We start from the raw sequence: 25,745 nt of genomic DNA on the forward strand, positions 1-25,745 counted from the left end.
AAGCTCATCGAAAATAACAATCTGGTATTTCACCAAATTCCAGAATCATTCAGTACAGTACAGAAAATGAATCCATTTCAGCCAGAGTGTACTGGGAGAAAATTGGGTAAGATGATCACTAAAGTGAAAATGTGTGGACATTAGGTTGCAATAGAATTAGGATTAGTTTGAATGCTGTTCATAGTTGAAATGCCTCATGCTCAATGTCTAGTTTCAGACTTGAAAAGAAGCTTGAGTGAGGTAACAGATTCCATTTGACATCTGTACAAATATAATCCAGCAAGGTTTGGTGCCTTTTGAATTCATCAGAGTAAATCTGGGAAGAAAACGTTTTTGTTCAGAAGTGGAAGCATGGGACTAAATGATATCTATTCAGTCTTCTTGCCCGTCTTGCATTCGTGGAAGTCTTTGTCACTGTATTGCAAGGCTGAACACCAATGTGCTTCCAGCCTCTCCTTGATATTTCTCCAGAGTCCATGTGGGTTGGTGTGGATGAGGGCAGTCGCTTTCTGGTCTAATGAGAAGACCGTCTTGTAAACAAGATATAGTTTGCAGCATATTTGCAACTTTTAACATGTTACGAGAAGATTTGTAAGCGTGATTATGTTTGCAGACACTGTTTGGGGGCCTGAACTCTGACCTGGTTCCTACAAGAACCTTGACCCGGTCCCCTCAATCATAATGTGGGGTGTTTTGGGCACTGAATTAGTATTAACCCTTTCATACCCATATAGCAGCATTATGAGAAATGTATACTGCATCGTATTTTGAGTTGCAGTACCTTAAGGCAGAAATGGAAGGAAATATTAACCCCCTTACTTTGTGAGACATCCTGCCCTGTGATGCTAAAGATCTGTGCATTGGGAATTGACCTGTTTCATCACATGAAGACCCATGGCAGAAATCTGAGACTCCAAGCAGATGCCACCCTCAAATTTAGGCACAGGTGGAGATGATGTGTAATTTGATTATATTTTTCATTAAAAGCAAAGATTGGCAATTATACTTAAACTCATTCATGGGCTGACTAGGCCAGCATTTATTGCCCATCCCTAATCACATTATTGCGGGTCCAGAGTCATACGTAGGCCATACAAGGAAAGGATTGCAGATTTCCTTCACTCAGTAGTGAAGCAGATGGGTTTTTTTTATGATATTCGACAGTGGTAGCATGGTTTTCATTAAGCTAGCTTTTTATTCCAGATTTTTTTGTACGAATTCAAATTTCACCATCTGCCATAGTGGGATTCTAACTCGTATCTCTAGAACATTAACCTAGGCTTTTGGATTACTAGTCCAGTGACATTACTACTTCCACTCCCCAAATTCTATGGTGCCTTTCACAGCTTCAGGGGTTTCCAAATAATTTACAGCCAATTAATATTTTTTGTAATGTAGTCATTTGCAATGTAGAGACCATTGTTGCCTATAAAGGATAATATGATACTGCATAATATGTTTAGCGATGTTGTTTGCAGGAAAAAAGTTAGCCAAGGCATTGAGATGAACTCCATGCTGTTCACAATAGTATATTAAAATATTTATGCCCACCTGAGAGGGCAGAGTTGGGGTCTTGGCTTAATGTCATCCATGATGTATTATAGCTTTGTAAGCTGATGCATTCTTTTGGAAATTCATGTACATGTTTCACAGGGTTAGAAATCAAGATCATACAGTTTTTTATTTAAGTGCCAAAGGATGATCATTATCCTTTTATTTGAAAAACTTCAATTGTTCAATTAACTCAGCAGCTTTAATTACAGTGCCTCTGAACTACTTGATTTTCTGCTGTCAGGAAGAATTGAGAGGATCCCATATGCTTTTTACTTTATGGCTGTTAATAATTGCACAGTGGTAGCAAGAACTGCAGATGCTGAAATCAGACACAACACCATATGGAGCTGGAGGAGCACAGCAGACTAGGCAGCATCAGAGGAGCAGGAAAGTTGACATTTTGTCTTGGGACCCTTCTTTAGAAATGGGGAGGGAGAAGGGAGCTGTGAAATAAATGGAGAGAGGAGGGTTGGGTCTGGGGAAGGTACGTGGGATGGTGGCAGGTGAGTGCAGGTAGACACAGTAAGTCAATGGGACACTTTGTACATGCCTGCTTTGGAAGTAAAACTAGTCCAACTCCAAGTTAAAACACAGATTCTAAACAAGGCCTCACACCTAAAATGCATTGTCTGACCTGATGTGTCACTTCTTTTATACAGTGATAAGCCCTTTAGTTATCTTGGGGCAGTGACTTGAAAGAAATTCTGGGATTTGTATTTTAATCAATGAAGCCTGCATCTCCTTTCTAATTGATTAAAGGTTTAACAGGAGCGAGTCAGCCAGCCATTTTAGGTTTATTCAGTACATATTTGCATCAGTTGTATGATTCTTTGATCTTTTACTTATAAATTCAGTGTCTCAACACCTCCTCTCTCACTATACCTGAGGAAGGAGCAAAGCTCCAAAAGCTAGTCTTTTCAAGTAAACCCGTTGGACTATAAACTGGTGTCATATGATTTTTGATCTTGTCCAATCCAGTCTAACACCAGCACCTCCACAGCCTAGCACATTTCCTACAGCAGCGAGACCAGAATTAGAAGGTGATCTAACTAATGTCCTGCATAACTGCAACATGATCTCCCAACTCCTACACTCAATGTACTGACCATAAAGACAAGCATACCAAACGCTGCCTTCATCACCCAATCTACTTGCAACTCCGCTTTCAAGGAACTAGAACCTGCACCCCAAGGTTTCTTTGTCCATCAACACTCACCAGGACCCCACCATTAAGTGTATAAGCTCTGCCCTGATTTGCATTTCCAAAATGCAGCAGCTCAAATTGATCTAGATTAAACTCCATCTGCAGCTCTTCAACCCATTTGCCCATCTGATCAAACTCCCGTTGGACTCTGGACTCTGAAATAACCTTCGCTGTTCACGAAATCACCAATTTTGGCACCATCTGCAAACTTCTTGACTGTACCACCAATATTCACATCCAGATAATTCATATAAATGACAAAAAACAGTGGACCAAGCACAAATCTGTTTGACACACCTCCAGTCTCAGGCCTCCTGTTCTGGAGATATTATCGTGATATGTTGGTGAAAATGTTCATTTCAGATGGATCTCACTACAGCATCAATGCTGTTCAACTTGGGCAACAGACTCAAAGTTAAACAATAGTTATTGAGCTTTTCAAACCAAAAGCTGAGGCATCATCCTGTTGATTGTTATTTACTATCCTGAAATGCAAATAATTCTTTTATAACTATATTAAACTGCATACTTCACCCACAAAACAAAACTAAAAAAGCTGGAAATAAGTATTGAAGGTAATTTTTTTACCATATGCTGGAGAATCTAGAACTGAGAAAACGATTTATGATTGAGACACTTAAGTTGATTGCATTTATGTACAACCTATTCATGTAAATGAACAAAAACTGGATCAAAGCAACTTATTTGATTAACAGCAAATTGTTCCAGGTTTCAATGATAGATGATAGACTAAAAAGAATTCTAAGCTACCAGCTGGTTAAAAAAATCCTTTTTGCAGTAAACAGAATAGATCTTGGTGAGAAGAGAAGAGTTCTGATTCCAAGATGAACTGTGGAACGCAATTGCCTCCTTTCTGTTTTGACTTCCCAGTTGGTTTTTGACTACTTGCGTTATGTTATTCTGTACATTCCTGTGATAAATAGATTTTGGATTGGTGACTTGTGTGATTAAGAAAGGAGTGCCTCTTGTTTTAGTTGTTATCTTGGAGTTGTTTCAACAACAGCTGTAAACTTGCATCAAAAGGGGAGTAGGTAACTGAAGTATGAAGGGGCTGCTGTCTTGTTCCCAATGTACATAGTTATTTGATTTGGTTGCAGAAGGTTGCTTTTCAGAATTTTAGTGTTTGTTATTTTACCATGCGCCCTTTCCTCCTCCTCCTCTCCCCAGCTATATGCATGTTGTTGCGAGTGTGTTGTTTTGGTTGCAATTTGGTGTTGTGGAAGAGTCTTAAACATGTGGCAAAGCTTTCAGCCCAATATATCAATTGGCTGCTGAATTTTCCTTTGATATTATTTTAATAAACAGTCTCTGGATGATGGTGTAACCTTTACTTTGTACAGCAAAGTGTTTTTAATCGTTGTAAATTGCTATTTGGGTGGAATGAAATTCTGAAAAGCTTGGGAGCAACTTTCAATTTCTTTTAAAAGATCTTGCAAACGTTTTCCCATACTTAATTGGAAATGTTTTACTCTGACTTAATGAATTAAGAAAAATATTCTTTAAATGATGTGTGTTTACTTTATAGCACATCAAGTCCACCCCGTTGGCCAGGAAGTGCTTTCTTTAAGAAGAATGGAGCACTCCAAGGTAAGAGAAAATACTCCAGGATTATTGATGTGTTTTACCGGCAATTGGTGATTTTTGCCTCTGTTAAAAATGGATTTCAAGACTGCATACATCATTACAGGATTTTTAACTTGGATGTTAAAACTATTTAGTGCTGTAGTTTTTATGTTTTGTTTGAGTGTTTTGTTTACCAAATCCACTGAGAACTAGCTCGTTCAATGCAAATGACTGTACAGAGATACAAAGTCTGAAGTATTTGTTTTAATAGCAACAAGATTTTAACAGGAAATCCATGTATTGGAGCCTGTTTCACCTTATCGTTTCCACCTTCAGCAAGAAGAATTGGGTCCCAACTGTTGAGATCTGGTATCGTATTCAAGCAGAAAGAGGAAAATAAATTTGAAAGATTGTACTGACTGTTACATTCACCTCTCTGTATTGAGACTTTAAGCCTACAGTTGGCTAGATACTGTGTGAGTGGGTACATTGTGAAAGACCCAATGGATAAAATATCTAGGAACAGAGTAGTAACAGATATTTGATAGCCCTGGAGCAGCAAGTATTTTGCTTGGGTTCTGGTATGTTACACGCACAAAATGATTTCTACCTAGAATCTTGAGTGCAAAAATCATGCAAATAAGGAGAAGGTTAGTTGGCCCATTGTGATAGAAATGTAGAGATTAGGAGTAGGTGGAGGCCATTCATCACAATCATAGCTGATCGACCAACTCAATAGCCTAATCCTGCTTTCTCCCCGTAACCCTTGATCCCATTCACCCCAAGTGCGATATCCAGCCACTTCTTGAATACATTCAATATTTTGGCATCAACTACTTTGTGTTAGTGAATTCCACAGGCTCACCACTCTTTGGGTGAAGAAACGTCTCCTCCTCTGCCCTAAATGGTTTATCCCGAATCTTCAGACTGACCCCTAGTTCTAGACACTCCCACTATTGGGAACATCTTTCTTCCATCTATCCTGTCTAGCCCTGTTAGAATTAACTGAGTCTCTGAGATCCCCCCTCGTTCATCTGAACTCCAGCAAAAACAATCCTAATCTTGTTAATCTCTCCTCATATCATACGCATGCCAGAATGTGTGTGTCAGAATCTACTAAAAAGTATCCCAAACACATCTGTTGAATTTAATTTATCACATGTGCCCATTTTACAAGTCCATGCATCCCACATTTACAGTATTTGCAAATTTTGTGTCAACTGTTTGTATTGAAATAATGTCTTGTTCAATCAAGTTCAGTTTGTTACATATGTCATAAGAGAGTGATCCAAATACTGATCCCTGGAGTACATTATTGTATGCGTCTTTTGAATCTGAAGATGAAATAACACCATGACTATGATCCTTGGTAGATATGAGGAGGCCAAGTCTGGCAAGAAAATTACACACATTGCCAAATTAAGGCATATCCAAGCAGCATCTGTGGAAAGAGAAACTGAGTTAATGCATTAATTCTATCACCAGCAGGCAGAATTGGAAAATCTTACTGATGTAACTGGTTTTAAGCAAGTGCAGCACAGGTTCTGGGAAAGGAGAGAAAAGAACAAATGGGAATGTCTGTGATGAGGTGGAAGGCAGGAGAGTTGCAAGAGACGATATTATCTCAAATTGCTGAACTCACTGGATGCAGAAGGCTGTGAATTGCCTCATTTATCAATAAGCTTCTATTGAAATTAAAAAAAACTGTATGTTGGAGGTCTGAAACACGAACCGAAATTGCTGGCAAAACTTAGCAGGTCTGACAGCATCTGTGGGGAGAAAACAGAGTCAATTTCTGATGAAGAGCCACTGCACTTGAAATGTTAACTCTGCTTTCTCCCCACAGATGCTGTCAGACCTGTTGGGTTTCGCCTGCAATTTCAGTTATTGTTTTGGAGCTTCTATTGAACTTCATTGCAACAATCATTTAGAATAAATAAAATATACCGTACAAAAAGGCATGTTCATATTTATCCTCCACTTGTTTCTTCCTGCCACTTCCTTATCAAGAATGGAAAACAATAATTTCTTTCCTTCTCTAACTCAGTAACCAGTTTCCTTCCATCTCATGGGCTTATCTATCCTCACCTTTTAAATGCATCTATAATATGCATTTCATCATGTAAAAGATGAAGACAATGCAGGGTATTACTGTGAATTGAAAGACCAAAACAATGAATGTTTTTCAAGAAGGACTTTGATGTTAGGCCTAAAGTGATCAAGAGAGAAAGTGGGAACAAGGTACTGAGTTCAGTGATCGCTCATGTTCACATTGAAAGGTAGAGCAAGCTCAAAGGGCCTCCTATTTTCTAGATTTCCATATTTCTAAAATGGCAAGGGTCCAGAAGCTCTGAATTATGAAGCAGATGGTGGAATTTAAATTCAACAATAATCTGGGATTAAGCGTCTAATGATGACCATCAAACCAGTATTGATTGCCAAGGAAAACCCATCTGGTTCACTAATCTCTTTTAGGGAAGGAAATCTACCATCCTTACCTGGTCTGGCCTACATGTGACTCCAGATCCACAGCAATATGATTGACTGTTAACTGCTCTGGGAAGTTAGGGATGGGTAATAAATGCTGGCCTAGCCAGTGACACCCACATGCGTGGATGAATAAAATAAAATTGAGTTCCGCATAGAAATTCCTTGATCCATGTATGGTCTCTGAAGCATAGAGGAGACTGTGTTGTGAGCAGTGCATGCTGTGTACAAAGTTGAATAAAGTACAAATCGATTATTGTTTGAAATAACTCCTGTATCCCATCCTTTCATCGATCTTCCCTATCTTACCTTTTGACCTCTCTCCGTGCCCCGGCACTCACTCAAATCCTAAAACTAGAAATGTTAAGGACCTGAAACATTAACTCTGTTTCTGTCTCCAAAAATGCACTCTGGCAACAGCATCTTCTGTTTGGAATTCTACTCTGTTCAGTCATTTGAGTTCAGCTTGGTGTCTTACTGGTTTAGTGGACAAAGCATTTAAATGCCCTAAATTGCTCACCGGAATAAGGACATGTTAATGTGGGAAGCTTTGTTTAAAGCAAGAAAGCATAAGGTTAGCTTTCTCGTCTTCTGTCATAACGTTATCATCACTACACATGGCGGTTGGCTGAGAGTAGTTGTATTTTGTGGCCAGTAACTTTGACAATGATCAGTTGGTCACAAAGGGGCACTCATTTAAACCTGAAATATGAGAGAATTTCTTCTCCCAAAATATAGTGAATGTCTGGAATTCTCTGCCTCAGAGTGCTGTAGAAGCTAGATCCTGATAAACAAGGTTGGTAGATTTTTGAAATATTGGAAAGGTGATGGCTGCACTTAGCTGGCACAAAACAGAGCTGAGGCCAAGGGTAGATCAGGTGTGATCTTGTTGAATAGTGGGCAAGCTTCAGAGGCTACGTTATCTAATTCTCCTGTTTCTTATGTTCTTAAAATGGATATTTAATGGTTATCATTGAGTCATAATAGTGAGATTGATTGCATGACATTTTTTGTTGAAATTTAAGTGTAACCACTTTGAATTTGAGTGCTATGTTGTGCCTTGTGGATAAATTTTGTAAGTCATCACGTGTGGCGTTGTATTTGTAACCTAAGCATATCGTTAGCAGCATAGTTAAACTTGTTACCAAATTTTCTTTGAGCTAATTTACATGCAGTGTCTTTACTGCGAAAACATGTTCTAATTCTGCTCTATGAAAATTGCTGTGATATATGCCATCCATAGTACAGCATGCAATGCAACATTGTGGGAGATATAGCAGTTTGGATTGGAAATTGGCTTGCTGAAAGAAGACAGAGGGCGGTAGTTGATGGGAAATGTTCATCCTGGAGACCAGTTACTAGTGGTATAGCGCAAGGGTCGGTGTTGGGTCCACTGCTGTTTGTCATTTTTATAAATGACCTGGATGAGGGCGTAGAAGGATGGGTCAGTAAATTTGTAGACCATACTAAGGTCGGTGGAGTTGTGGATAGTGACGAAGGATGCTGTAGGTTGCAGAGAGACATAGATAAGCTGCAGAGCTGGGCTGAGAGGTGGCAAATGGGGTTTAATGCAGACAAGTGTGAGGTGATGCACTTTGGTAGGAGTAACTGGAAGGCAAAGTACTGAGTTAATGGTAAGATTCTTAGTAGTGTAGATGAGCAGAGAGATCTCGGTGTCCATGTACACAGATCCTTGAAAGTTGCCATCCAGGTTGACAGGGCTGTTAAGAAGGCATATAGTGTTTTAGCTTTTATTAATAGAGGGATCGAGTTCCGGAACCAAGAGGTTATGCTGCAGATGTACAAAACTCTGGTGCGGCCGCACTTGGAGTATTGTGTACAGTTCTGGTCACCTCATTGTAAGAAGGATGTGGAAGCTTTGGAAAGGGTGCAGAGGAGATTTACTAGGATGTTGCCTGGTATGGAGGGAAGGCCTTACGAGGAAATGCTGAGGGACTTGAGGCTGTTTTCATTAGAGAGAAGAAGGTTGAGAGGTGACTTAATTGAAACATATAAAATAATCAGAGAGTTAGATCAGGTGGATAGGGAGAGTCTTTTTCCTAGGATGGTGACGGTGAGCACCAGGGGGCATGGCTTTAAATTGAGGGGTGAAAGATATAGGACAGATGTCAGAGGTAGTTTCTTTACTCAGAGAGTAGTAAGGGAATGGAACGCTTTGCCTGCAACGGTAGTAGATTCGCCAACTTTAGGTACATTTAAGTCGTCATTGGACAAGCATATGGACGTACATGGAATAGTGTAGGTTAGATGGGCTTGAGATCGATATGACAGGTCGGCACAACATCGAGGGCCGAAGGGCCTGTACTGTGCTGTAATGTTTTATGTAAATGCTGAGACTCACTTTTGCAAATATGGCCCATGTCACGAACATTTCATTCTTGTGCTACAGTGGTATAATCTTCCGTTTTTCTGTGGATTATCCCTCACTTTTCAGAACGATCAGAAATCTGAACTGGTTGTCATGTGCAGAAGTGCAAGTATATGGTAGAGGAAAGAATAAAAATAAAACTAATTTGCAATTACAGCAGATTTCTTCAGTTGTTGGTCACATATTTCACTGTAGGACTGAGCTGTGTGTTCCAGATGATTAACAGATCTTGGCTCAGTCAATGGAAATCGCCTCTGTTTCTAATTGATATCCAGCTATATTTTGCCTTTGTAAATACAGGGGTGAATACAAGGTGGTAATCTTTAGTTATGTGCACTATGAGCAACTAAATAGTCTGCTGACCCTCAGCACGGAATCTTACATGGATAATGTTCACTGTAAAATATTGGAGGTTGATTGTGTTCTGAAATTATTTCACAGCAAGGAGTCGATGTCTGTGGAAGCAATGGAATTGAGATGAATAAAAACTGAAATTATTTTTCAGTTTATTTACCCTTATAATCTTTAAAGAATTTTTCTGTTTTGAATTTCATCTTGGATTTATACATTTCTGTAAAAGATAGTAACCAAGGTGACCTTGAGAGTTTTACTTTAGTCCTTTTTTCTAAAAAGGATAATTGCAAAGAAGAATGCTTCTAGTATTCCATCTGGTAAGCAAAACTACCTTTTGAATGTGTTCACAGGATAAAATAAGTACTTGTATTTATTTTAGTTACTTGTATTTGATTACTTGGATGTACTATTTGAGAAATATAGTTTCTTTGTAACTCACCACCTGCTTTTAGTTTACATCTCCTTCCTTTGTCTGAATGCTTTTCCAATGTGAGTTGTGAATTTCCTCCATCTGAACAGTGAGACACCAAAGGTCATTACCCAGAGGCTTGTCCCTGCCACAAATGCAGTTCCTTCATCAACGATATTATTCCCTGCTATCTCAGGATGCAGTGAACTGTTTACCCTCTGTCAAATAACGCATTGCCTCTCTTGCCTCAGCTCATCTGCTGAAATCTTCATTAAGGCAGCTGTCATTTTCAGAATTGGTTATTCCAATGCAAAAAGCATGCCATTCTGACATTCTGTTTTTGCAAGTAGTCGGAATGACCGTATTGATTACTCCAATCCTTCCCTGTTCACTTTCTCATCCTCCAACTTACATCAATTTTACCTCATCAGAAACTCTAACTACTATTGCAGCAAATTCCACTCTCCTTTCATTCCCTGTTACCCTGCAATGGCTGTCAGCCCTCGGTGCCTCAAATTTAAATTTAGAATTTTCATTCTTATGTTTAAATTATGTTGCTCTTAATTTCACTTATTTCAATTACTACTTCAAGCTTTACTCTGCCCTTACTGTGGGATCTGTCTATCTCTGACTTCCTGTCTACTAATTATGCCTCCATCACCCAATTCTCATTCTGTCATACATTAGTCAAGACCACACTCTGGAATTCCAATCTCAAAAATCTCTCTGCCTCCCTCTTCTGTGCTAGCAACCCAGTTATAAGCTGTTTGATCAAAAGCCTGGTCATTCCTCTTAAGATCATTGTCATTGTCTTTGTAACCAAATTAAAATTATTCTGTGAAACCCTTGTGGTAATTTCTCTGTTACAGCCTCACCTGCATCAGAGGTGTGTCAATGCACCTGAATAGGTTAATTTGAAAATATTTTTTAGGTGGTGGTGAACGTTTTGGCTGTGTTTCCTCAAAGCTTGCAATACTGTCCCATCTATTTTTCTCCAAGGTTTGAGTGTAGAGTTGATCGTTTTCTTTCCTCTGTGTTTGCAGCAGGACTGTTGTACCTGATAATATTATTTGAGGTGGGATTTCTTACAAGTGAATTTACTTTTCTGTACGCTCTTATTTAGTTAACCTTACAAAATGAATTAGAGGAGCCAAAAGAGTGCAGTGGGCTCGTTATGTAAATAATTGAAATCGTTAAATTGTTTTGTGCTTTCGTTTTAACGGTCTATGCAAAATGAAAGATTGGCACTCCAAATAATCACTTACAAAATCACACTTCCATAGTTTAAATTCATTATTCCGCAGTTCAGGATTTGCTAAATTTGAATTGTACTATTTAACTCTTTCCAGGATTGAATAAAATTTCACCGGTGCAGCTTCCTCTCTTTATTGGCAGAATGGTGAGTGAGGGGCCATTGTCTCTGCTTTACCAGATTTATAACCACTTATTATTTAGTGAGAAGAGGCCAAAAAAAATTGGAGCAAGTATCTTAGTGGGGAGCAAATCTGAGAGCCATTTACATCTCTCTGTGGTGACCTTGTAGTGAGTCTGTAGCCTGGGGCTTGGAGGCACAGTTCATGCATATTTTTATGAAAAGACATGGTTTGAGCATCATTCTTGATTTTAAATTATATCATCAACTGTAGTTGGTGCCAATTAAATATCTGAACCAACTTTGATTCCTGAAAGTGGAATATTTGTTGCCAACTTTTAAACGGAATAATGTACAAGATAATAAAAAAACGCCACTGTTAGTTCAGCATGAGTAGATATTGGAAGTTTTTCTTGTAATAAAACAAGCACAGATGTATTTTCCTAAATTTGTTGTAGTCAAATTTAAGGTTCGAAGTAATTCCAAAGTTCTGTTTGGTTTAGTTTTCCATTTTCTTGCAATGTATTTAGAATTGATACAGTGATTCCAGATCATGAAATTACTTTTATATTTTGTTTTCTTAGGAATCCCTGATTATTAATACTGAGTAAGCCCCTTGGTAAAAGTGCAGAAAATGTACCCTGATCGTTTGCTGAAGAATGAAATCTGATGAATGAAATGTGTTCAGTATACTCAACAGGACCCTAGTGCATTTAACATTTAATATCTCCAATGGCTCAATTTCAATTTTGGAAGTTGAGTATAGTCATTTTGCAAATTTAAAATAACAAGAATTGTTAGCTTATGTTAGTAACAGTTCTGTTTTTTTCTTGTACTTTAATCAAAATATTACTTCCCGTATTGACCAGGAGTGCATGTTGTTATGGGAATATTGTGTATGGTCCTGCTTCCATGTCCCTTTTAGGCTAAATTTATTTGAAGTATCTGAATCTTAATTACCAAACTGCTCGATATCAAAGGAATATTTTTTAAATACTTTTACCCTGTGCATGTTGTGCACAGCAGAGCAAAATAATATCTACAATTTAATCCACTTGTAAATTGAAAGCACCGTAAAATTTACAAGTACTTATTTAGTTGCCATGATGGCAAATGGGTGTGATTGGCAAGTTAGCAGCATCATAAGAATGCTCTCCAGCAATTCACTGGCAGTTTCAAGAAATTTGTGTACTTTGATATTACTGATAAGCATAAAATATCTTTAACATCCTTATTAAGACCATAAGACATAGGAGCAGAAATTAGGCCATTCAGCCCATTGTGTCTGCTCCGCTATTCAATCATGGCTGATAAGTTTCTCAATCCCATTCTCCTGCTTTGGCCTTGTAACCCTTGATCCCCATGATAATCATGAACCTATCTATCTCAGTCTTAAATGAACTCAATGACCTGGCCTCCGCAGGTCTTCTGTGGCAGTGAATTCCATAGATCCACCACTTTTGGCTGAAGAAGTTACTCCTTATCTCCATTCTAAAGGCCTTCCCTTTACTCTAAGGCTGCACCCTCGGGTCCAAGACTCACCTACCAATGGAAACCACTTCCCAACATCCACTTTGTCTAGTCTATTCAGTATTTTGAAAGTTTCAGTTAGATCCCCTTCATCCTTCTAAACTCCAATGAGTATAGTCCCAGAGTCCTCAAACGTTCCTCATATGTTAAGTTTTCCATTCTTGGGACCATTCTAGTGAACCTCTTCTGAACCCACTCCAGGGCTAGTACATTCTTCCTGAGATATGGGGCCCAAAACTGCACACAATACTCCAAATGTGGCCTGACCAGAGTCTTAAAAAGCCTCAGTAGCACATCCTTGCTTTTGTATTCAACAGCTATTCTTGCAAAACACAAATATAAAGCAACTTCAAAGATTAAGTTTTAAAAAACCCTTTTGCTGCTAAATGTTGTTGCATTCTTAACTCTTCAGGGGATGTGATACTAAGGTAGCAAAGCAAGTTTATTACTTAAAGGAGTCAATTTTGGTTGGAGGTGATCAAACGTAGTCACAGAATAGTAGTTAGCTACTTTTTGAAACAGCATTTGCTGCAATAAAAAACATAAATACAATTATTAAGTTGCAACGAGATTCTGAAGTAGATGCAGTAGCATATAGTCTTTTGAGCCATTCCTGTTTTTAATTAAAAATTAACGGCTCACTGAGAATATAGACAGAAAATTTGAAGTTTTGCGGGTTGTTTTAAACTAAACCAAATAAATAACACTGAGTATTGTCAGTAGTTTTGAAGTGATTTAGATCTTTTAAGTAACCAGGCCAATAAGTGACAGTTCTATGCTTCTTGGTACAAAAGTATTTGTATTTGGCGAAAGCAACCAGTCATCAGAAGCAGTGATTGAGTTGTGTTGAATGTATCAAAGCATGTAAAGCTTCAGTCAAAAATGCAAGTGAATACTGGCTTGGATTGATTTTCGGGTAAGTACAGATCAACAAGGTACTTCTGTTGCTGTACAAAGTATTGTGCAGAACAGACCTGCATGGCTGCGTTGTTCTGACTGCCTAACTGCAAAACGGGTATGAATTGAGAGGCTAAGCTTTGGGCAGCTGCCACCAAGGTAGAGTGGGAAAAGATACCATCTGAGTTCTTTTCACCGAAGTATAACAAGGGTTTATTCGGTTATCAGACTTCTCACTGCCTCAATGTGTGTAAATGGTTTCTTGCATGAGTGAGAAATGCCTATGGATTTTGCAACTGAAGGGACTGTCAGATTCCAATGTTAGTTTTTCTGGATATGCAAGTCCTTTTTGTCTACTGAGGTAAAGACAAAAAATCCTATGGTACCATCGAGAATTCTCCTCATCCTTTCAAACCTAACCTACCAAAGCAGCTTATGCAACCAATCATTAAGTTATTGTTTGTATACTGTGCTTCAAACAAGCTCCATTTTGTGTTTGCCAACCAGTTTACTGTGAACAGCCTCAAATTTTAAAGTTCTTGTTTTTTAATACCGTATAAATATTTTACCACAGCCAGTTGCTGTCCAGAGACTGTTGATGGCAAGAGCTGCTATGCCACGTACCCTTATACCCTCAAATGTTGTTGGATTTTTACAGTCTGGGTTCACACATGGAGAATAGCCCCTTGTATAAGGAGTCAGTAAAATCTTCAAGTTGTGCTTTACCAGAGTAACGCGGAAGAAAATGCAGAAGTGGAAAAACATGGCTTTTCTATGACACATTCTGTTATGTTCTTGCAGTTAATCCTCTACCATGTATCCATATGAGAACTTGACCAGAATTGATTTAACAGGACAAGGTGAAGCTGGGTAGTTTTAACCCTTTTTATGTATAATCTGGCTTTCATGTTTTTGACGAAGTCATTAGGATCAGCATAAATAGTGATTAAGCTATGTTTGTTGTACTGTTGTGTGTGTATTCTTGTCATTTGTGCTTGTTATCAACCAAAATGTTTTGCAAGATTCAGTTATCTAAGTACACATTTACAATTAGCTTGGGCAATTAAAACAATACTTATTACTAAGCTGTTAGTTGTAACTTCAGAAAATTTCCATGTTCAGTGCAAAAGGACCACTCTATTTTGCACTTACTTTGATTGTTGGTTTTCAATTGATGCACTAAATTGCTCCCCTGCTCACATTTCACAGACTGACTCAGTCTTTTTTTTCAAAACAGTGAACATAGAATTCTTCCCATGGCCAACAATGGCCGCTAGTTACTATTGTTCAAAATGTTTACAGTGTAGAAGGAGGACAGAGGGAAAAGTAACAAGGACACTGTCAAATTTTTACATTGTCTCTGGCTGCAGGGTAGGTGCCACAGGACTGGAGGATGTAGTTCCCCTTTGCAAGCAGGTTGGTAGCGACGAACTAAGGAACTAGAGACCAGTGAGTTTCACGTTAGTTATTAGGAATCTATTGGGAAAAATAGTGAAAGAGAAAATTAATTTCCATTTTGAGAAGCAAGGTTTGATCACGTACAGTCTTTACCGGGGTTGGGGGGGGGGGGGGGGCGCGGGGGGCGGCGGGGTGGCGTAGGGGTGCAAGGAATCATGCCTAACAAACCTAGTGGAATTTTTGAAGATGTGGCCAAGTGCGTAGATAAGATTTGGGCTGTTTCTGTAGAGTCATAGTCATACAACACAGAAACAGGCTCTTTGGCCCAACTTGTCCATCCCAACTAGGTTTCTGAAACTGAACGAGGCCCATTTCCCTCTAAACCTTTCCTATCCATGTCCAAATGTCTTTTGAATGTTGCAATTGTACCTGCCTCTCAACTTCCTTTGGCCGTTTGTTCCATTTTCATACCACCCTTTGTGTGAAAAGTTGCCCCAAGTAGTTTATTTGGATTTCAATTTGGCCTATAATAAGTCCCACATAGGAAACTGATAAAGAAGTTAAACACTCATGGGATCCAAGGTAAATTAGCAAGTTGGATCCAAAATTGGCTTAGTGACAGCAGACGGAGGGTGGTGGCAGAAGGCTGTTTACGTGACTGGATGCTGGTGTTCTGTAGAGATCTATAAATGTGTACCTTACTGTTTGTGATATTCATAAATGGTAAAGATAAGAACATGGGCGGCATGATATGTAAGACTGCAGATCACAAGATTGGCTTGGTGATTGACAGTGAGGAGGAAGTTATTAGGTAAAAGGAAAATGTGGACAGATCGGTCAGACGGGCAGATTAGTGACAGAATCTAACCCTGATAAATGTGGGGTGATACATTTTGGAAGAATGAACAAAACTCATTGAATGGCAGGACACTGGGAAGCTCAGAGGAATAGAGAGATCTTGTGATATTTGCACATGGATCCATGATGTGGTAGGACAAGTTAATAGGGAGTTAAGGCGTATCGGAAGCTTGTGTTCATCAGGCGTTGCATAGATTATAAAACCAGAGAGGTTATGTTAGTTGTCCAGGACTTTGTATTGACCATAGCTGGAGTATTGTGTGTGGCTCTGGTCTAGAAAGGATGTGATTACCCTGGAGGGGGTGCAGAGAAGTTTCACCAAGATGTTGCCTGAAATGGAGCATTTCAGCTGTGAAGAGAGGCTGGATAAGCTTAGTTTGTTTTCTCTGGAGCAGAGAATGTTGCGGAAGGACGTGATAGAGATGAATGAGACCATGAGAGCTTGGACAGGGTGAACAGAATGGGAGCAACTGCTTCCTAAGTCGAAGGGTCAAGAAGAAGGGGGCACATATTTAAAGTGAAAGGCAGTAGGTTTAGAGGTGATTCAAGGAAAACATTTGCACCCAGAGGATGGTGGGAGTTCGGAATGCACTGCTGATCGTTGTCAAATCTTGGAGCAATTTGCCACATTCTTCACTCTTCAGGGAATGAAAAGGTGACATAGCAAAGTGGGTTTACTACATAAAAAGTATCTAAGAGAAGGAATTAAATTTTGCAAACATCCTCATAACCTTTAAAAAGTACTTAGATGAACACTTGAAGTGTCATAACATTCAAGGCTATATGCAAAGAGTGGGAAGATGGGACTAGTGTGGCTGATAATGTAGTTTTGGTGGTACTGACTCAAAGGACCTCTTCTGTACTGTATGACTTTATGAAGCTACTGAGCTACACTGAGGCCAAGAGTATCACAAAGGTTAAAATGGGTGTAGATCCTTCCTAAGGGGATTCGCTGCCCTTGATTCATATGAAAATCTAGATTATGAATTGAAGATTGACAGAAGAATCAGTGTGGTGTCCTCTGATGAAAATACAAGTGCAGCTAAATGCCTTTTCTGATGGTAATGTAGGTTGAACTTTGGCACTAGCAAGGTTTAAAAAAAGAGATTTTGTAAGCCTAATTCTGTTTGAGAGATTTTTTTTTCCCCTAAGTCTTTCCTTCCCACACAGAGTGGCAAATGCTAATTCCCGTTTTCTAAACACAACATGTGGCTTGTGGCTTCTCTCATTTTATTGAAATGAGAAGATGAATCTGTATGAGAATACTTAGGTTGGTTCTCATTCATTTTTCTTCTACAGTCAATTTAACTCACGGCACAAGTTGAACATTGTGCCAAGCACGGGCAATGTGAATTCACATCCTACAATTCTACTATTCATTGGGATCAGCCAGCATAGTTACCTGACCCGAAACAGCGCCTCCATGTTTGGACAGTTTTTATAAGGCCCTTGAACTGTAGGAAAAACACTGTTGTTTTAAAAAAAAATCCTGCAATATCTATCAGTTGCAGTATACATCAAGATAATTCTACTGTGTGTGTGTGTGTGTGTATAGTAGTTATTAGGATATGACTCAATGTAAATTGTAATGTAATCAATTTGATAAATCTACCGAATCCCTCAAGAATCAGAGGTACTTGTTATTGGTGAGATCATCCTAAAGTTATAAACAATGTATAAAGTACTGCCAAACCAAGTCATTGTGCCGCATATTTCATGCTATGAATAGATTTTTTTGGAACCTGAGAACCCGGTTTGATTTTTAAAAAAAGTACGAGCTTGACAACAATTTAAATCTTGAACCTGTGTTCTGAGTCTCACTTCAATCTAGCATAGTCTCGGCAAATACCGTTTTGCTATCCTGATTTTTAGAAGACATGGGCCCCCGATTAGTTGGACATAAGAGTTGCCTTGGCACTATACCAACAAAGAGAAATTCTGACATTCTGGTCACCACTCATCTTCAGTTTACATCTTTAAACCATATTAGCTAGTCATTATTATTGATTGCTTTATTTGCTGTTTTGCCAGGAACTACACTTTAAAAGATCAATTAATTTACTGTGAGGAGTTTAAGATGACCTAAGGCTGCAATTGGTGTTCTACAGTCAGAGTTTGTTTATTTTTAAAATGCAACAAAAATCCAATAAGATCAATAAGACTCATTTTGATGAATATAGGAATTAATGAAAGTACAAGTGCAGCTGAATGTCTTTTCTGATGGTAACATAGGTTGAACTTTGGCACTTCACACTAAGTTCTGTCACTAATCTGGCACTTGGAATGAATATAGATAGAGCATAGAACAGTACGGTACAGTACAGGCCCTTCGGCCCATGATGATGTGCCAACCTATAATTCTACTCCGCGATCAAACTACTCTGCATACCCTACATTTTACTATCCTCCATGTGTCTATCCAAGAGTCACTTAAATGTCCCTAATGTATCTGACTCCACTACTACCACTGGCAGCTCATTCCACGCCCCCACCACTCTCTGTGTAAAGAACCTACCTCTGACATCTTCTCTATATCTTCCTCCAATCAGCTTTAAAATTATTCCCCTTCATAATAGTCATTTTCGCCCTGGGAAAAAGTCTCAGGCTATCCACTGTATCTATGCCTCATCATCTTGTACACCTCTATCAAGTCACCTCTCATCCTTCATCGCTCCAATGAGTAAAGCCCTAGCTCCCTCAGCCTTTCCTCATAAGACCAGCCCTCCAATCCAGGCAGCATCCTGGTAAATCTCCTCTGCACCCTCTCTAAAGCTTCCACATCCTATAATGAGGTGACCAGAACTGACCACAAATGAGCTGCCAGGGAAGGTCATGGAGGCTGGTACAATTACAACGTTTAAAAGGCATCTGCATAGGTGTATGAATGGAAAGTCTGTAGAGATATATGGGTTATATGCTGGCAAATACGACTAGATTAATTTAGGACATCAGGTCAGTATGAATGAGTTGGACTGGAGGATCTGTTTCTTTGCTTTATATCTGTATGACTCTAAGCAGACCCTGAAAAACTTGAGGCTTTCTTAATCAAAGGTGCAAAAGAAATTGTGACTAAGACTTTTTTTAAATCAAAGTTATTTTTCTCTGTGGTGGGTTTTTTCCACTTCTACACACCCATCATCTAATCTTCCCTCCATATTCTTCTGAAGAAAATAAATTGTAATCATTTTGTCCCAAATGCTGAAAGTAAACTATGGTTAGACCAGAGAATTAGCAGTTAGTCGTGGCCTAGTTTGCTGTAAAGTTCACAGAATAGTGAAATATTTGGAGGAATTACTGACTCATTGAAATACTGGGATGAAAAACAAACATGTATGACCAAACAGCTGTACAGGAATGGACCAGACAATTTGTCAAATGGAACCATACCAAAATCCTTCTGTCCACAAGGTGTGTAATATACAGCCATAGAGTCATAAGCTTGGAAACAGACCCTTCAATTCAATTAGTCCATGTTTACCATGTCCACGGGCTAAATTTAGTCCCACCTGCCTGTGTTTTTCGTATCCCTTCGAACCCTACTAACCATAAGAAATCTACAAGAAAGCCTGCAACTCAGGAGCAGCTACAAGATCCATGTTTTTTCTTATTGCTAGTTTTGAGAATGACTCAATTTGGGAAGGAATGGCAGTGGGTGGAGTGCGTGGAAGCAAAGACCTATTTCATTTATAAAAGCTAACTAATAGAACTGTGAATTAGGATTTTTAAGCAAGAAGTAATTTTTCTGAAGAAGGGTCTAGGCCCGAAACGTCAGCCTTCCTGCTACTCTGATGCTGCTTGGTCTGCTGCATTCATCCAGCTCTACACCTTGTTATTGGAATGTGGTGTAGGTTTCTCAATGGCTATTTCTTAATCTGTCCTAATCATAAAATATAGCCAGTAACACACAAAACGTTTGTGTGACAAGGTATTTGCAGAGTAAGTATCAATGTGATCTGACAAGAAGTTGTTCAGATTTGAACGTGTATTAGTAATTTAAGACAAAGCAGAGAACATTTCTGACATTACATTTTAGAATCAGATGACATTTGGGGTAGGTGTGTTTTTATACATAAATGTATATCAAACCTAGTGTATTATTAGTTTAAAGATGATCAGAAGTCGAAAAAGTTGAATAGAAGTTTTGAATTTCAAGACCATTTCTAATTGGAAAACAGCCCCAGCCTATTCAGTCTCTCCCTATAGCTCAAATCCTCCAACTCTGGCAACACCAGGATGTTGAATAAGGTGCACTATTACATGCTTTTCTAATGTATTGTTGTATAAGGACGCTGGGAGAAAATCCACTTGTAATACAACAGCAAGCTCCCTTGGGGAACCTAATGTCTCATATGCAAATAAAATAAAGAGAGGGATGCATAATGTTTCAAAGCATTTTACAGCCAATGAAATATTATTGAAGTATGAACTGTATTGGTAGGAATATAGAGGATAATATAGGAAACACATCAGCCATAATGAGAGGCATGGATAGTCGATAGCCAGAGACTTTTCCCCTTTGGCAGGATTGACTGCCATGAGGGGTCATAGTTTTAAGGTGTTAGGAGGAAGGTATAGAGGAGATGTCAGAGGGACGTTCTTCACCCAGAGAGTTGTGAGCGCATGGAATAGTTTACCAGTGGTAGTCGTGGAAGCGGAGTCATTAGTGACATTTAAGCGACTGCTGGACATGCACATGGACAGCAGTGAATTGAGAGGAATGTAGGTTAGGTTATTTTATTTTTGGGTTAGGATTATTTCACGGCACAACATCGTGGGCCGAAGGGCCTGTACTGTGCTGAAGAAGGGTCGAGGCCCGAAACGTCAGCTTTTGTGCTCCTGAGATGCTGCTGGGCCTGCTGTGTTCATCCAGCCTCACATTTCATTATCTTGGATTCTCCAGCATCTGCAGTTCCCATTACCACTATGCTGTACTTTTCTATGTTCTATACCGTGTTGCAGTAACTTTGGCTAAGGGATGGATGTGGGCATCTGATAGAAAGTACATGTATTTCATGGGTTGTCCTTGGCCAGTTGCCTTTGTTGCCTGTTCAGCTGTTATGGTTATGCTGGTGAATTGGCTGTGTAACCTGGAAAAATACAAAAATGAGAGAATGCCACAGTTTTTTTTTTGAAAGTCCTGTAGGATTAGACCAATGACCTCTTAGGTGTTAAGAAAATAAGCATATTAAATAACACGTCTTTACAGAGCTAATTTAGTTTGTCATATAGATAAATGTAAAGTCAAGCTGAGACTTTGATGGGGGGGGAGAAAAGGCACGAAGGGTCCTGACCCAAACCATCAACTTTCTGCTCCTCTGCTGCCTGGCCTGCAGTGTTCCTCCAGCTCCACACTGTGTTATGTCTGAAACTTTGTGGACCAAGATTAATTCCCTTTTGTTCCACATGTTTGTCTACAAACATAAAAATTACTTCTTGCCTAAAAATCTAATTCAGTTTATCATTGGTAAATTATGCCATTGTCTCTCCTGAGACATTTGTGGATCAATTCCCAGTTGATCAGTGGTATTAAGTAGTACAGTATTGTGGAATAAGTGTGTGTTTTAGAACTTACATGTCAGAATTTACCTCTGAAATAAGTTAGTGAGGGGTGTGGAATTAAATGATCCTTGTTAAAAATATGGCAAAGTGTAGAAAGTGAATATTAAAGAGTTGCCATTGACAGATTTGAAGAATTTCACGTTTGAAAATGCAGTTGTTCAGTTATTTTATATTGGAATAACACTACTCCTCTGTGAAGAAAAATATATTTTTTTTCTGTATTGCTATCCACATGATGGAAAACATATTCGTGACCTGCCAGTAAAGAGCAAACATGAGTAACAGTGTGTCCTGATTAAAGTGAGTTGCTTTGTAGGTGCATTTTTTTGTTGCTCATGTTGTAGCAACATGGCTTCTTTCAGAAGGTGTGATCAATCACAATGAAGTTAGAAGCTCAAAGGAATATGTAACAACACTGAGCGTACACACACCTGTTGAAAATACATCTTAACACAACACAGCCTTTATTATTGCCCTTCACTTGAGGCTGTACTTTGAGACAATGGGATAACTTGGTGAACCAAGAAGTGACATCTGCAGATAACAGCAATACTGACAATGACATTTAGTAACTGGGATATTCTCAGATGTGCTGTTTGGAAGTTAACAGCAATAACCATCTATCTCGATAATTAAACTTCATAAAGCTATGTATAGGTAGGCAAGCTAAAATGGTGAAATTGGAAAGGTGAAAGTGTCATGTTTATTTCACTGCTCAAGTGAGCAAGGTAACCATGCTTGTTTGCTGAATTATAGATCAAATATTCTGTAAAAATCTAAGCAATACATAATAAATTTATTTCTCTAGTGTTTCAGCTGCCATCTTGACTGCTAAACCAGCTGTTTAAATACGATGTGTAATCCTGTCAGGCCAGCAAACCAAACTGTGCTATACACCGTACATATCACAATTGGCTTCAGATATTTTGGCCCAATGCTACATGACATCTTGATAATAATTGGGATATCATTTCATGAACCTATGCAGCCATGGGAATAGCCAGTGTGACAGATCAAAGTTCATCAGTTCTTCCTAAAATCATTAAGGTAATCTTACAATGTGATCCACATTCTTCTTACCCTTACTCTCACGGAGCTTTGTATCAATGCTGCCTTCGCTATTTCTTTTCCATTGGGCTTTCTGCTTGCTCATTTAATAGACATTATTCTCTGTAGAGGAATTTGCTATTCTTGTCTTGAATAGTCCGTGCATTGAGTATAGGAGTTGGGAAGTCAGCTGTGGCTATACAGGACATTGGTTAGGCCACTTTTGGAATACTGAGAATTCAATTATGGTCTCCCTGCTGTAGGAAGGATATTGTGAAATTTGAAATGGTTTAAAAAAGATTCCAAGGACGTTGCCAGAGTTGGAGGGTTTGAGCTATAGGGAGAGGCTGAATGAGCTAGGGCTATTTTCCATGGAGCAATGGAGGCTGAGGGTTGACCTTTATAGAGGTTTATAAATGGTGGAGGCTGGTACGATTACAGCACTTAAGATACATCTGGATCAATATATGAATAGGAAGCGTTTGGAGGGATATGGGCCAAATGCTGGCAAATAGGACTAGATTACTTTAGGATATCTGATAGATATGGGCAAATTGGAGTGAAGGTTCTCCTTCTGTGCTGTATATCTTTATGACTCTATCTGCAGTCTTTTACAGCAACTAATACATATTTTTTCATTTTATGTCCCCTACATCTGCTGTTTTACCCAGACTTCTCCACCTTTTTTCCTTTTGCACCTAACTCCATTTTGTTACCCTTGACTCCCTTGTTCGCTCCACACTGCCCTCCAACCCCACCACACCCGGCACCTTCCCCTGCAACCGCAGGAAATGCTACACTTGCCCCCACACCTCCTCCCTCACCCCTATCCCAGGCCCCAAGATGACTTTCCACATTGGCAGATGTGCAGGTGAACCTCTGCTTAATGTGGTATACTGCATCCACTGTACCCGGTGTGGCCTCCTCTACATTGGGGAAACCAAGCGGAGGCTTGGGGACCGCTTTGCAGAACACCTCCGCTCGGTTCGCAATAAACAACTGCACCTCCCAGTCGCAAACCATTTCCATTTCCACTCCCCCTCCCATTCTTTAGATGACATGTCCATCATGGGCCTCCTGCAGTGCCACAATGATGCAACCCGAAGGTTGCAGGAACAGCAACTCATATTCCGCTTGGGAACCCTGCAGCCCAATGGTATCAATGTGGACTTCACCAGCTTCAAAATCTCCCCTTCCCCCACCGCATCCCAAAACCAGCCCAGTTCGTCCCCTCCCCCCACTGCACCACACAACCAGCCCAGCTCTTCCCCTCCACCCACTGCATCCCAAAACCAGTCCAGCCTGTCTCTGCCTCCCTAACCTGTTCTTCCTCTCACCCATCCCTTCCTCCCACCCCAAGCTGCACCTCCATATCCTACCTACTAACCTCATCCCACCTCCTTGACCTGTCTCTCCTCTCCTGGACTGACCTATCCCCTCCCTACCTCCCCACCTATACTCTCCTCTCCACCTATCATCTTTTCTCTCCATCTTCGGTCCGCCTCCCCCTCTCTCCCGATTTATTCCAGAACCCTCACCCCATCCCCCTTTCTGATGAAGGGTCTAGGCCCGAAACGTCAGCTTTTGTGCTCCTGAGATGCTGCTGGGCCTGCTGTGTTCATCCAGCCTCGCATTTTATTGTCTTGGATTCTCCAGCGTCTGCAGTTCCCATTATCACTCATTCATTTTGTTACCGTTAGGTTTCAAGTATTAGCTATGTACAATCTTACCTAACGTTGAGAATCCACTGCTCGTGGGTGCTCCTATTCTTTAAGATGATGCCAGAAAATTCTGTGCATCAGGTTAGTGTAAAACATCCACAGCAGAGGACCACTAAAACAAACTGGGGAGCAATTGACAGGCGCATATCTATCCACATGACTAATGTCTCGGGAAATCTGTCATGAGGCTTACAAAACAGAAGTAATTTTAATATCGGACATGTTATATGCCCATTTTATTGCGGAGAAAAGGAGCACAAGTAGAAACCACTCCAGTGGATTAGTCAATGTGAAACAATTCAGGTTTTATGTACAGTTCTGTTCAAGCATCTGCTTGATCCTATTTTAATTCTATAATGAAAATGTTGCTCTGTTGCTTTATCTATGCAGATAAAGAGATGGTAAAAAGGTTATTTCCACAGTTAACAATGTATGCACATATGTCACTGTGATTGTTCCAAGGTATATTACAGACTCTGTCTTGATAGTTTTTGATGCATCATGTGACTTCTGGCCTGAATGAATAAAGCTGACTAGCTGTTTTCATCAAGCTAAGCTGAGAGGCACACATTGAGTTGCCCGCTGTAGGTGGAATCGCCTTGACTTGATAACCTCTACGTAGCAAAAGGTCACAGTTTCAGTTGCCTGAGGAAGCACATTGCAAAACGGAGCAAAGAACCCAGGTAATGAGCATTTAACTAGTAGCCAGAAGATTGTCTGAACTATTGTTGCAACAAGAAAGATGGCTGTTTGATTTGTAATCTACTGTATCTGAATATTTCCGTGTTAATTAACCTTTTCCAGCACCGTTCATGAATTGATTTTCAGATCTCTTCAATTGATTATTTTCGTAAGGTATAAGATTCCATGCCCCCCTCTCCATGGTTCTCTAAGGTGTTACTTGGTCCACCAATTTACCTGGAGCCCTGGCTTCAGGGAACTGCAATTCTTCAGATACCTTCTGGCATCTCTTCTGGCAACCGTTATTCTTGCACAAGCCTAGTCGTTGAATATTAGTGAATGTTCCTGTGCTGTTCTGTTGGTGGAATGATGGGACCCAAAGAACAGTGATTTAATATTCAATGACTAGACTTGTGCAAGAATAACGGTTGCCAAAAGGTATCTGAATTGGAAAAAGAAACAAGAGCAACACAAGGATAAACTTGTATTATGCCATGAATGGTCAGAATTTGGAACACATTCGCTGGGACTTTGGTAGAGACAATAAATTGTCACTGTCAAAAGGGAACTGAATAATTATCTGGAAGAAGACTTAGCGGTTTATAAGTGAAAAGGCAGAGAAACGAGTGGCAGAGTAACTTTTGGAGCAAGTCAACACAGGTATGCTTGGCTGAATGACCTCCAATATTGTAACTACTCAG

General features: G+C 39.6%; 1 protein-coding gene across 1 annotated transcript in view; it reads left to right on the forward strand.

Annotated features, from left to right (window-relative positions):
• foxn3 (forkhead box N3) overlaps positions 1-25,745 on the forward strand; it is a 328,149-nt gene that overhangs the window by 264,858 nt on the left and 37,546 nt on the right. The window contains exon 4 of the mRNA XM_059648972.1: positions 4,305-4,366. Within this exon, the coding sequence (XP_059504955.1) occupies positions 4,305-4,366 (62 nt within the window). The remainder of the gene's footprint in view (positions 1-4,304; positions 4,367-25,745) is intronic.

This window comes from Stegostoma tigrinum, chromosome 10 (assembly GCF_030684315.1).
Source record: "Stegostoma tigrinum isolate sSteTig4 chromosome 10, sSteTig4.hap1, whole genome shotgun sequence".
Taxonomy (NCBI): domain Eukaryota; kingdom Metazoa; phylum Chordata; class Chondrichthyes; order Orectolobiformes; family Stegostomatidae; genus Stegostoma; species Stegostoma tigrinum.